This window comes from Cricetulus griseus, chromosome 2, assembly GCF_003668045.3.
Source record: "Cricetulus griseus strain 17A/GY chromosome 2, alternate assembly CriGri-PICRH-1.0, whole genome shotgun sequence".
Taxonomy (NCBI): Eukaryota; Metazoa; Chordata; class Mammalia; order Rodentia; family Cricetidae; genus Cricetulus; species Cricetulus griseus.
In genome coordinates, this window is record NC_048595.1 from 315,194,964 (window position 1) to 315,208,203 (window position 13,240).

The 13,240-nt window shown below is 37.5% G+C and overlaps 1 protein-coding gene across 3 annotated transcripts in view; it reads right to left on the minus strand.

Annotated features, from left to right (window-relative positions):
* Polk (DNA polymerase kappa) overlaps positions 1-13,240 on the minus strand; it is a 58,101-nt gene that overhangs the window by 29,266 nt on the left and 15,595 nt on the right. For all 3 annotated transcript variants that reach the window (XM_027401684.2, XM_027401683.2, XM_035440508.1), the window contains exons 2-3: positions 8,287-8,449; positions 6,502-6,621 (exon numbers count right to left, since the gene is read on the minus strand). In XM_027401684.2, the coding sequence (XP_027257485.1) occupies positions 6,502-6,621; positions 8,287-8,418 (252 nt within the window). In that variant the 5' untranslated portion in view covers positions 8,419-8,449. The remainder of the gene's footprint in view (positions 1-6,501; positions 6,622-8,286; positions 8,450-13,240) is intronic.

Here is a 13,240-nt window from a genome sequence, read left to right on the forward strand (position 1 = left end):
TCATCTGGCTCTTTCTCTTCTGTGCCAGAGAATTAATCTTCTTGTACTTGTTTTCACCACAGCCCTTATTGTATTAGATCACTAACAGTGAGTGCCTTCAGGAGAAGGATCTTAGCTGCCTTAAAAATTTTCCCCTCAAGAAAGGAAAAGGGGAGGCCTTACCCTCTCCAAGGAGCAGATGCAGGGGGAGTAGGAGGAACAGGAGGACAGGAGGGAGGGGGAACTGGGATTGGACTGTAAAAAATAAATTAATAAAAAATTAAAAAAAGAAAGAAAAGGAGGCAGAGAGGAAAAATAATATATTGATGCCAATATATTAAAGCTAGTTTTTTTCTAAAGTAGTATCAGGAAATCCTGGGGGTAAGCTTCGTACAGTGAGGCACTGTCCTGAACAAACTGAACTTCTCATCTTTAATTTTTCATCCTGATTTCAAACTGTTTTTTTCTAATACTTCAATTTTGAACAAGGTCATGCGGCCCCGACTGAGAGGATGACAAATCATGGAGATTAATAAAAACTGAAATTTAATCTATAATAATAACAATATGCCTAAAATATGGATGGAGTAAGAATAAGGGAGTGGCATCTGAAATATTTTGGACTGGAATAATCTAGAAAGGCATAAGATAAATAGAAAGCAAACCAAGTGGGAAAATTCTCCTTACACTCATAAATGCTTTGACAGCCTCTTCGGCAATCTATTCTCTCTTGTACTTAATGCAAGTGTGCAGCTGCCAAAAGGAAACCTCCCAGCATGACTCACACATTCCACTCTCCTTTACTATCTCTCATTAGTCACTCTCCGGCCCGAGCTCTCATCTGCTCCCAGACGCTCAGCACCATGGCTCTTGAACATCTCTTCTACTTTAGCTCTCACTCATGACTTCATTTATCTCCTTTCCTTCCAAGTGGCTTTCAAATTCTAACCTGAGGCTGTCACATCTGCCTCCTCCTTTCTGTTCCGACAACTCGTGTGTCACTGGGGTTAAAAATAGGGACTTTCTTTTGGATCTCAGTGTAGCCACTCATTAGTTACAGGACAGTGGTTAAGTTAGCCCTCTGGTCACTTTGTTCCTTATTTGTAAAGTGTAAAGTGTAAACTAATAGCAAAAGGTCTGAAGAATGAAGAGATGCTCATATAAAGTGTTCTCAGGGGGAAGCATGGCAAAGGCTTGGGGACAGTGCCTCTCACTTTAAGATAGAAGTGACAGTTATCAAGTATATCATGCAATACGCTAAGTGTCTCCCACATAAACTCATTTACAATCAAAACAATTCTGAGATCACAATTATAACTATTGGATAAGAAAATGAAAGTTTATTAAGTTTAAGTAATTGCTCCAAGTCACAGGGCTGGCAAATGGAAGAACTGGACTTGGAAAACAGGTTACTCCAAAGTTCATTTACTTTCATCATTTAACATAGATTTTGCTTTTTGTCTTTTTTGTTGTTGCTGTTTTGTTTTTATTTTTGTTTTGAGACCCTCTGTGTAATTCTGGCTGTCCTGGAACTCGGTAGACCAGGCTGGCCTACAACCCACAGAGACCTACCTGCCTCTGCTTCCCAAATGATGGGATAAGAGGCATGGATACCAACCCTGGCTAACACAGACTTTGAACAGTCTTTAACATTGAAAAAGTCCAAGCCAACTATAATCATATACCCATACTGTATATTAAGGTAAATTCTTTTTCTTTTCCTTCCTTTCTTTCTTTCTTTCTTTCTTTCTTTCTTTCTTTCTTTCTTTCTTTCTTTCTTTCTTTCTTTCTTTCTCTTTTTTGGCTTTTGGAGACAGGGTTTCTCTGTATTGCTTTGGAGCCTGTTCTGAAACTCACTCTGTAGACCAGGCTGGCCTCAAACTCATAGAGATCTGCCTGTCTCTGCCTCCCGAGTGCTGGGATTAAAGGCGTGTGCCACCAATGCCCGGCTGTAACTTCTTTTTAAAATAAATTCTCAATTTCTATTACATTTAGTAAAATATTTAATAAGAATGCTTTTTATTTTCTCGACTTAGTATTTCCATAAACACTACCGAGTCAACCCAAATTAATGAAGGGACTTGTTGAAATGCACTGATTTGCTATGTGGCTTCTACTTAAAACAACATAGATGTCTGTCTATTCAATTTAGGAGCTCATCAGAAGACATTTTATAAGGTAACAATTTTAATGACTGTGCTTTCAAGACATCTGATGAGGGTAAAGTACAGTGGAGAATATTCGAAGAGGGTCAGCCTGGCTTATGCCTGCAGACTACCTCACTCTGACCTACAGGAATTTACACTATCATATCACACATAATAAAATCTAGCATGTGGAAAATTTGAGTCTAAAATAGAAACACTTTCCATGAAAGTATCTCTGTTTTCAGAGACATTCTTGATTCCTTGGGACTTCCTCAGCCTCTTCCCGTGTACACAGCTTCTTTCAGAGGAAGCTCAGCAAATGAAACAACTCAACAATCAACAAAAAACACATTTCCTGCCATTCCTGTTCTGAATGATGCCAGAGAGGCCCCATCAAACAGTCCTCTAAGACTGGAACAAAACGTTAAGTTCTGCTGTGAGGTGGAAGGCATTTTCTAATTCCTTCAGGTTTTATCAGCACATTAAACTGAAAAAATTAGTACGAAACTCCAAAGTTGTTACAATGCACCAGCCATGTTCTTTTGTAGCTATAGAACTTTTATTAAAGATATTTGTAGATTACAGATCAATAAAACTTACCAAGCCCAGAAAGCAAATTGCTTAAGGAATAAATTTAAAGACAAATTAAGGAATAAATTTAAGGTCAATTTAAAGACAACATTGTTTTGGACAGAAGACAGTTTTTTAAACTTGAAAAACAAATCCTTCACACTTTAACTGAAACATACTTTATATTTCTGCTCAGTGAAAGAGGCTACCAAGAGTCAAAAGATAAGTAAAACTAGAAGAAAACATTTGCAAAATCAGAGCCAATATGTGACTGATTCCCAAAATATACAAAGAATTCTTCAAATTCAGTGGGTGGGGGGTGGGTTGGGGGGTCGGTGGAGAGCATGGGAGGATGGAAGGGAGAGGGAATGGAGAGACTGATATGAAAATAAGAGTGCTTCTAAAATAAAAAAATATTTAAAACAAACAAACAAAACAAAAATTTGATTTAAAACCAAGCACAAGGTCTGAACAGATACCTCACCATAAACATATGAAAAGAGGTTTCTTGGTCTATGCCAATGAGTAAATGAGAAGTAAAATGATATGATGCCATTATCCTGTACATCTCAGGATGGTGCAAATTGAGAACACTGGCAGCTACAATGACTGGTTAGAACAAATAACAACAGGGCCCTTCATCCATTACCATGAGAATGCCAAATGGTATGGTCATTTTGGAAGACAGTTTGGCAGTTTCTTATAAAAACTGAACTTTTTTAAAAACCATATGACCCAGGAAATTACATTCCTTTGCATTTACTAAGTAGTCCACACATAAACTGAAGCATGTGTTTCTATAGCAGTTTATTCATAGTTTCCAGAACTTGGGAGCATCCATGATGACCCTCAATGGGTAAATGGATAAACTGTTATACATCCAGAGGAAGAATAATATTCAGCACATGAAAGCAATGAGCTATCAAGCCATGAACAGATTTAAAGTAATCTAAGTGCATATTATTAAGTCAAAGAAGCCAGTCTGGAAAGGTTACATATTGTATGGTTCAAATTGCATGGCCTTCTGGCAATGTGGAACTTAGGACAGAGTGAGAAGATTAGTGCTTGCCAGGGATTAGAGAGGAGAAAAAGATGAGTAAATAGGTCACAAAGTGTGTTTATGGCAATAGCTCAATCTGTATGATACTGTAATGGTGAATACATACTGTTGTCTACACCTCTAAAGCATAAAACATCAGTACTGACTTATTGATTCTGCATGATGATATGTCATAGTAGATGCATTAATTGCAACAAATATAGTACACTTGTGGGAAACAGTGCCTGGCTAGAGGTTAGCCTGTGTGGAGTAGGGGAATCTTTACTTTCTGCTCAGTTTTGCTATGAACCTAAAATATCTCTAAAGCATCAGTCTTACAAAAAACAAAACAAAACAAAAACAATATTGGATTTGACTATATTAGCTTCAAAAATGTGATCAAAACTAAAAAATTAGAAGAAATGTTGGAAACACAACTAGAACATATAGTGAGAAAAAACATCCTTAGTACATAAGATCTCATAAATGAAGATAGATATAAACTCTAGAACTACAGAAGGAGACAGCATTAGACTGCTAGCTGAACTTCCAAACATATTCCCACTTTTCTTGCTAAGTTGAAAGGCTAGGCAGATGGCCATCCAGCTAGATGAAAGCATATTTTATATTTCTCTTGCACTTATGTGAGGCCCTGTAACTAGAGCTGCTGCCAAAAGAATGTGAGTTTAAATACTATTTACAACTTCTTTCTCACTTGTTTAGCAGTGCATTATTTGCTTTTAATCCACCCTCCCTCCCCCAACACTCTTTCTCACCAGGAAATGGAACATGGAATACTTTTGTCAGACTAGTAATTATAACACTAGGAGATGGTGAAATCATGTGATTTAAGACAAATCTATGTCTGAAATTACTATGGCAATCAGACCCAGGGATGTTGTGGAACTCTAGGTCTGGCCTGGCCAGTATTATCCTGAAACCAGAACAGAGCAACTATAACTATAGGCAAGAGACCCTCACATGATCCAGCCTATTGATATTCCCTCCTAGGCAGAGTGGGGTGAGGGTAACTGGACCTCATCTTACATTACAATCTCTCACTGCTTCCTGTGTACCCTGTTCCCCATCTGCACACACTCCTGTCCAACTACATATGGTCACGAGAGGTGATAGACTACATAGGAGGTAGAGGTTAGCTGGGAGAGACCCCATCTATGCAGCTGTCAGGAGGTCATCATCCGTGCTGGACTGGGATGTTTAGTGATGAGCTGTTCTTGAGTCATTCATCTTCCTGTAAGTAACCCCATACCCTCTCATACTGTAAGTAAGCCCAACAAACTTATTTGTCCACCAACCCAGATTGTTCCTGTCTCCACAGGAAAAGTAATGTAACAAGTGATTGCTTTTTATTATGTAAGAAAGAAGCTGTCATTTTGGTTTTCTTATGCCACCTACATAACCTGTATCATAGCAAACAGCATAAAAGCATATTCCTCTAATGAATGAGGGGATGAGTGCTGTGTGAGGGAAGTTTCTTCTCTGACATAATAGAAGGTAAATTAAAACAACCATGAAATCTGTTGGAGAGATTATTTACACAGCAAAACTGAAAAAAAGTCACAAAATTGATGAAATCTAGTTTTAAACAAGCATTTGAAGGAAGCAACACTTATTTATTGGAAATGTAAATTAATGCAATTTCTGATGAAAATAACTAAACTACTACCAACACCACCAACAAAAAACCAAATTAAAACAATATTCTGGAAAAGTGTTTACAAAAAGAAGTTATGGTTTAGTAAAGAAAATTAATGAGGCCGGGCGTTAGTGGCGCACGCCTTTAATCCCAGCACTCGGGAGGCAGAGGCAGGTGGATGTCTGTGAGTTCAAGGCCAGCCTGGTCTCCAGAGTGAGTGCCAGGATAGGCTCCGAAGCTACACAGAGAAACCCTGTCTGGGAAAACCAAAAAAAAAAAGAAAGAAAAAGAAAATTCATGTTCTCTGAACCCCATCCTGAGATAAAGACTTTGTAGCATGTCAGATTGGCATTACAATTTTATTACTATGCTCAGTTCTGTGTAATCTGAAAATTACTTCACCTTCCTGTGTATATTTCCTTATCTGTAGAGAATGCTTCAGTGCTTTGCAAGCATTGAGTCTGATTTTAATAGAAAATATTCATCTGTCTATAACTTTCGTCTGATCAGTAGAAACATGACTGCCTGGAGCTGTCAGTCTTCCACAGGGTACCCTGAGCCTTGGTTCCTTCCAAACTTTTCTACTGAAATAACTTTCAGTAGCTGAGAGAAACTTTGAATTATTCATTCCCCCCAAATTCTGGAGAACACAAAAACCTCTAGGTTCTTAGAAATATTGTTTCATTCAAAAAATTTTGTGTACATTTGGTATTTAACTTGTAGTACTACTTTTTATTTTACTAAAACATGGTTACTCTAAAGAGTTAGCCCTCCCCTCAGTTCCACTCCCCAAATTAGCTGTATTTGTCTTATAGATTTATCTAGCTGCAAAGCACATATATAATACAACATAGACTATGGGCCAAATCCTAATTCTGTTAACTGTATGTCCTTTGAAGTCAGGCAAGTTAGCTAAGACAACATTTATCCTTCTACACAGGGAAGGGTGCAGAGCAACGCTTAGAGAAGTACATGTGCTGCTGAATAGGTATGCCTGCAATGTAACGAACACTTGCGACTCCCCTTGTTTGAAGTTATGACTTGACGATGATGCACTTTTGTTGTTAATTCCTAGTCTACCAACTTCACCTTAGCAACTCAATAAATACCTGTAACTGTGCTTTCCTCAGTTGCTGGCTGGTAATTTGAGCTTTTTGTTGCATCATACTTTCAATCCGTTGGTTGACTTGCTTTTCCTTCTTGAGCTCATTTCCATAAAATCTGGACCCCTAGAGAGGAAACAAAGCAGAAGAGAAGCACAGGAGGAAAGATGGCTTCGGTGACTTAGTGGCCAAGAGTCTGGAGGCAGACTGGGATCGGAAAGCTACTTCACCTTTCTGTGTCAGTTTCCCTATCTGTAAAGAGTGCTTCTCTAGCAAGCTTGAGTCCCTAAAGTCACACACACACACACACACACACACACACACACACACACACACACACACACACACACACAGCTAAATCATATAATTCCTGTGAGATAATACTACAATCTGAGTTAAGATTTGGATCCAAAACAAAAACAAAAATAAAAAAATAAAAAATGTCATCTGTGGTAGAGTCCATGGGGGCATATACAAGCTTTGCCAGCTAGTTCCTCTGTTATCTCCTTCACCTGTCTCCTTTCACAATTTTAGTAGCAAGTCATTAAACAGCACAATGCAAGACACTGAACCATCTGTTGTTCCACCACAAAACACAGTGGCTACTAACTTAACAGGTTGCAGGCACTAAGTTGGTTCTACATTTGGCTCTCATGAAAAATGTTGCTACAGAGACTTATAAACAATTTAGCATGGACTTATATTGTCAGTCCTCTTAATATGCATCTATAAGGGTATTTCTGTGTCTTATGGTAATGCATGTTTAACACTTTGAGTAACTGTCAAACTGTTTTCAGTGACTGAATCATTACTCCATTACTGCATATGAAGGTTCCAATTTCCCCATATCCCTGCCCTGCTAACATTTTTGATTGTATTATTTATTATAGCTATTCTGGCCAATAATAGTGTGATTGGCACCTCCCCATGGTTTTTTAAGTTGTATTTCTTTACTGACTAATGATGTTGAGTATCTTTTCATGTTTGAGACATATGCATATCTTCTTCAATTAAATGCCTATTCATATCTTTTGACCATTTTTTGATTGAGTTGTTAATGTTCAACAGTTGTCTCAACTTGGCAAATCAAAACACTCAGAAATATGCAGTCTTGATATGGTGATGTCATATAATAAAGGGAGAGATATAAATTGACAAACTGGTGATGGGGAATAATTTAGTAACTTGTAAAATTATATCTATCTATCTGTATTTTGTAGAGCAATTCCACTTCTAGATATCTTTTTTATAGTTGACTTACTTAAGATTAGTAAATGTAGCCAGGTGATGGTTGCATATGCCTTAAATCCCAGCAGAGGCAGGCAGATCTCCATGAGTTCAAAGCCAACCTGGTTTACATAATGACTACCAGGACAGCCAGGGATATATATTGAGACCCTTCCTCAAAATAGATAGATAGCTAGATAGCTAGATAGCTAGCTAGATGATTAGGAATGACTTATGACTTATATATCAATCAGTAACAATTCTAATTAGATCAATAAACTATATTCACATAAGCAAGTATATAGTCACTATCCAATTATAATATTCATTTACAAGGGGTAAAAACAAGAAAAAACATGTGCATTCTTTTGCTTTTATATGCATATTATATAAATTCAATGTAGAAAGCTTGGTAACAAGAACAACAGATTTGAAAAGCATTTATATATTTCATATCTTAGTGATATATTAAAACATTTTTAACTAATAAAAAGGATAATAAACTAAAACCTAATGGTTTTAATCCTAATTAAATCATAGATACTGAAAGAAGCAAGAACATACCTTTGTGGCATCCATTATAATTTTGTTAATTTTCTCTTTATCTAGTCCTTCCATTCCTGCTTTATTATCATTTAGTCCCATCCTAAGCAGAAGATCGTCTTTGCAATTATTCTTTTCCTTTGTGTTATCCATGATGTAAACAAGATAACTTCTTCTTTATTAGCTGCAAAGGCATACCAAATAAGCACTGCTTTTGAGTATTCACAGAAGGGCTGGAGATAACAAATGTTAGTAGAGTGCTTGCATAGCATACAAGAGGCTCGATCTCCACCACAGCAACACTGGGGTTGGGGGGGGGGCAGGGAAGAAGGAACAGAAGTTCAAAGTCATCCTCAGCTATACAGTGAATTTGAGGCTGGTCCTAGCTATATGCAACTCTGGCTGAAACAAAACAAAACAAAACAAAAACATTTCTTAATTCTTGAAAAATTACTAGCCAGCAGGCAGTTCTGGCACACACCTTTAGTAGCACTTAGGAGGCAGAGGCAGGTGGATCTCTGTGATTTAGAGACGAGCCTGGTCTACAGAGCAAGTTCCAGGACAGCCAGAGCTACACAGAGAAACCCTATTTTGAAAAACCAAAAGCCAAAAGCCAAAAATTTTTTTTTACCACTCAGGTATTTGCCATTATTATCCTAAGTTTACTATCTTTCTGGAGACAAGAAAGGAATGAACATTTCCTGCACATTTTGTGCCAGCCACTATGTTTAGTCCTAAAAGACAGATGTTACTACTCCATATATAAAAAGGGGAGAAGCCTGAGTCTCAGAACATGTCTGCTAAGATATATTTGCTGGAAAATGGCTACATGTTTGTTAAAAACAAATCCAAGTCCAAACCTCATGTTTTTTTCTATTGAAAAGTTTTTTTTCCATAGCCTCTCTACCCACTCAAATTCATACCCTTTCATCTGTTTCAAATAAACAAACAAAAAGTAAACCATGAACAAAAACTAGGAAACACACACACACACACACACACACACACACACACACACACACACACACCAGAATATACAAGCAAAAGACCAATAAGACAATAAGACAAAAAAAAAAAAAAAGCCAACCAAAGCAATGTGAAACAGAAAAATCTACAAAAATACCATTGAGTTTATTGTGTGTTAGATACCTACTGCTAGGTATAAGGCCTCCCCTGAAGTATGGTTAATAAAGCCTATGAAGCTCCACTGGAGAAAAATAACTTCAGTTACAAGCAGATACCAAATACAGTCAGCTTCTTGGCTAGAGTTGGGAGGTCATGTCCACATCCCTTTCTCATCAGTGGAACCACCTCTGTCATGAACCTGTGCCTGCACTGAGAATGCTGCCACAGTCTCTATGAATTCACATGTGAATTTGTCCTGTTTGGAGGACACTGTTTTCTTGAAGTCATCCATCTTCTCTAGTTCTTACAATCTTTCTGCCTTTCTCCATGCAGCTCCCTAAGCCCCGAGGGGATGGCTTGATGAAGATAAGATATCCACTTAAGAATGTGTGTTCCAAAATCTCCCACTCTCTGAATATTGTCCAGTTACAATTCTAGTTAGTTCTCACCTACTACAAGAAGTTGTTTCTTTGATGATGGCTGAATCAGGGAGCAATTTACAGGTATAACAGAATCTTATTAGGAGATATTGCTACAGTCCCTTCAGAACAGTGATTCTCAAGCTGTGGGTCACAACCCCTTTGGGGACTGAAAGACCCTTTCACAGGAGTGGCTTAAGACTATAGGAAAACACAGATATTTAAAACTCATAACAGTAGCAAAATTACAGTTTTTAAGTAGAAACAAAAATAATTTTATGGTTGAGGGATCACCACAGCATGAGGAACTAACTGTATTAAAGGGTCACATCATTAAGAAGGTTGAGAACTATTGCTTTAGAAGAATAATAGTATTAGGTTTTCCCTTAGGCCTATGGCCTTTCTAGTCTGGGGTTCTTAGTTACCACAGCAGTGTCAGATATGGGTTCCATCTCATGGAATGTGCTTAATTACAAAGCAATCAGAGTGGTTGGCTACTCCCACAATGTTTGTGCCACCAATGCACCAGCATATCTTGCTGGAAGATCACAGTTGCAGATTGCAGGGTTTGTAGCTAGGTTGATAGTTACCTTTATCCTCTGGCAGCATTTAAGAGCACTCTCCAGTACCATGGATGTCAATCTTTAGGGATGAAGCCTCTAGTTAAGCACCAGCTTTACTTCTCCATGTTTGATGAATTATGTAAGTGCTGTTTCAGCAAAAGGGCTTTACCATTAGTTTCTGGAGAGCAACCAATGGCTCTGGCAATAGCCTGAGATGTTTGGGAATTTCCTTGGTGCTACTTTGGCCAGTGATCAATAGATATAACCCAAAACCAAGTACTGAAGGCTTTACTTGGAGGCATAAGATATCTAGTTGGGGCATTGTCTCTCCATTATTTGATGACTCCATTTAGATTTCTTACATATGAATATGTATATATACATTCTAAGAAGCTTCTATAGTTGTAAGTTTCCATATGGCCCCTCAAATGCCTCTTAGTATCAGTTGTCCCTCCCCACATTCTCTCACCCCTATCTTTTTTCTCTCCATTTAGTCCAACACTCCAGGCTCGCCACTGTCTTTTCAAAACAATACATCCTATATCCCTTTTCTTGGAAGATCCTCTCCTTCTCCCTAACTAGACACCTAACCTCCATGGTTATACAGATTATAGAATACATATCGAAAGCTTAAAAGCTAACAACCATATATAAGATAAAATATACAATATTGTCTCTTTAGGTCTGGGTTACCTTACTCAGGATGATTTTTTCTTCTAGTTTTAACTCACTTATCTGCAAATTTAATAACTTTTTAAAATAGCTGAATAACAGTCAGTCATGTAAATGTACCACATTTCATTATCAGTTGATAGACAGTTAGGCTATTGTAAATTTTTGGCTATTATGAATAGAGCAGCAATGAATAAGTATCTCTGCTGTAGCAGATAGAGTCCTTTGGGTTTATGCCAAAGGGTAGTATAGCTGGCTCTTGAAGTAGAGCTATTTCCAGCTTTCTGAAGAACCACCACACTGATTTCCATAGTGGCTGCACAAGAGTGCACTCCTACCAGCAATGAATAAGGGTTCTCCTTTCCCCAGATCCTTACCAGCAAGAGCTGTCATTTGTTTTATTGATCTTGGCCACTGTGACTAGTATAAGATAAAATCTCAAAGTAGTCTTGATTTTCATTTCCCTGGTGACTAAAAATGTTGAACATTTGTTTAAGTGTTTCTCAACCATTTGTTTTTGTTTAGTTCTGTACCCCATTTTTAAAAATTGTATATTACTTATGATTGGTAAAGAACTTATCACAGTATATAGCCTATGCCCAATTGATGATGTCCTTGGCCATACAGAAGCTTTTCAGTTTTATGAGGTCCCATTTATTGTTGGTCTTAGTGCCTGTGCTACTAGTATCTTGTTAAGAAAGTGTTTTCCTTTGCCAATGAGTTCAACACTATTCTCCACTGATCACATCAGGATCAGAACCTTATGCCAAGGTCCTTAATCCATTTGGACTTGTTTTGTTCAGGGTGATAAATATGGATCTATTTGTATTCTTCTATATGCAGTCATCTAGTTTGACCAGCACCATTTATTGAAGATGCTCTCTCTTTTTTTTTTTCCAATGTGCATTTCTGGCTTCTTTGTTAAAAACAAAACAAACAAACAAACAAACAACCACCACCAAAAAACCCTCAGGTGTCCATAGGTGTGTGGACTTAGTCTGGGCCTTCAATTCGATTCCATTGATCAACATATCTGTTCTTGTGCCAATGCCATGCTGCTATTTATTACTACAGCTCTGTAGTGCTACTTGAGATTGGGGGTGTGACTATTTCCAGTTCTCTTATTGATCAGAATTGTTTTATTCTTTTAGCTACCCTGTATTTTTTGAGCTTCCATATGAAGCTGAAAATTGTTTTATCAATTTCTGTGAAGAAATTGGAATTTTGATGGGGATTGTGTTAAATCTGTAGATTACTTTTGGTAGGATGGCCATTTTCACTATGTTAATCCTACCCCATGAGTATGAGAAATCTTTTTATTTTCTGACATCTAATTTATTTAATCATTGTCTTAAAGTTTTTATTATACATGTCTTTCACTTGTTGGTTAGAGTTACCCCAAGGTATTTTTTGAGGTTATTGTGAAAGGTATTGTTTCCTTATTTTCTCAGTTTGACAGTTGTACATAGGAAAGCTACTGATTTTTGTGTGTTTTCTATGTTGCTACTTTATTGAAATTGTTTTTCACCATGGAAAGTTTTTTTTTGTTTTGTTTTGTTTTGTTCTTTGTGACAGGGTTTCTCTGTGTAACAGCTTTGGCTGTCCTGGGACTCACTCTGTAGACCAGGCTGGCTTGAACTCACAGAGATCAGCCTGCCTCTGCCTCCCAAGTGCTGGGATTAGCATGGAAAGTTTTCAATGGAGCTTTTAGGACTTTTTATGTATAGAGTTATATCAATGCAAATAAAACACTGACTTCTTTTTCTATTTGTATCTTCTTGATGTCCTTCAGCTGTCCAATTACTCTAGCTGAGACTTCAAGTACTATACCAAATAGATATGGAGAGAGTGAACATCCTTGTCTTTTTCCTGATTTCTGTGCAGATGCTTCAAGTTCTCCCTGTTTAGGTTAGCCTTGGCTGTGGAATTGCTGTAAACTGCTTTTATTATGCTGAGGTATGTCCCTTGTATTTCTAGTCTCTTTAGGATTTTATCACAAAGGGATGATGGATTTTTGTCAGAAGACTTTATGCATCTAATGAGATGATCATTAGGTTTTGTCTTTTAGTCTGTTTATGCATGTATTACATTTATTGGTTTATGTATCTTGGACCATTCCTGCCTCTCTGGGATGAAGCCAAGTTGATCATAGCACATAACATTTCTAGTGTGTTCTTGGGTTTGGTTTGTAAGTAT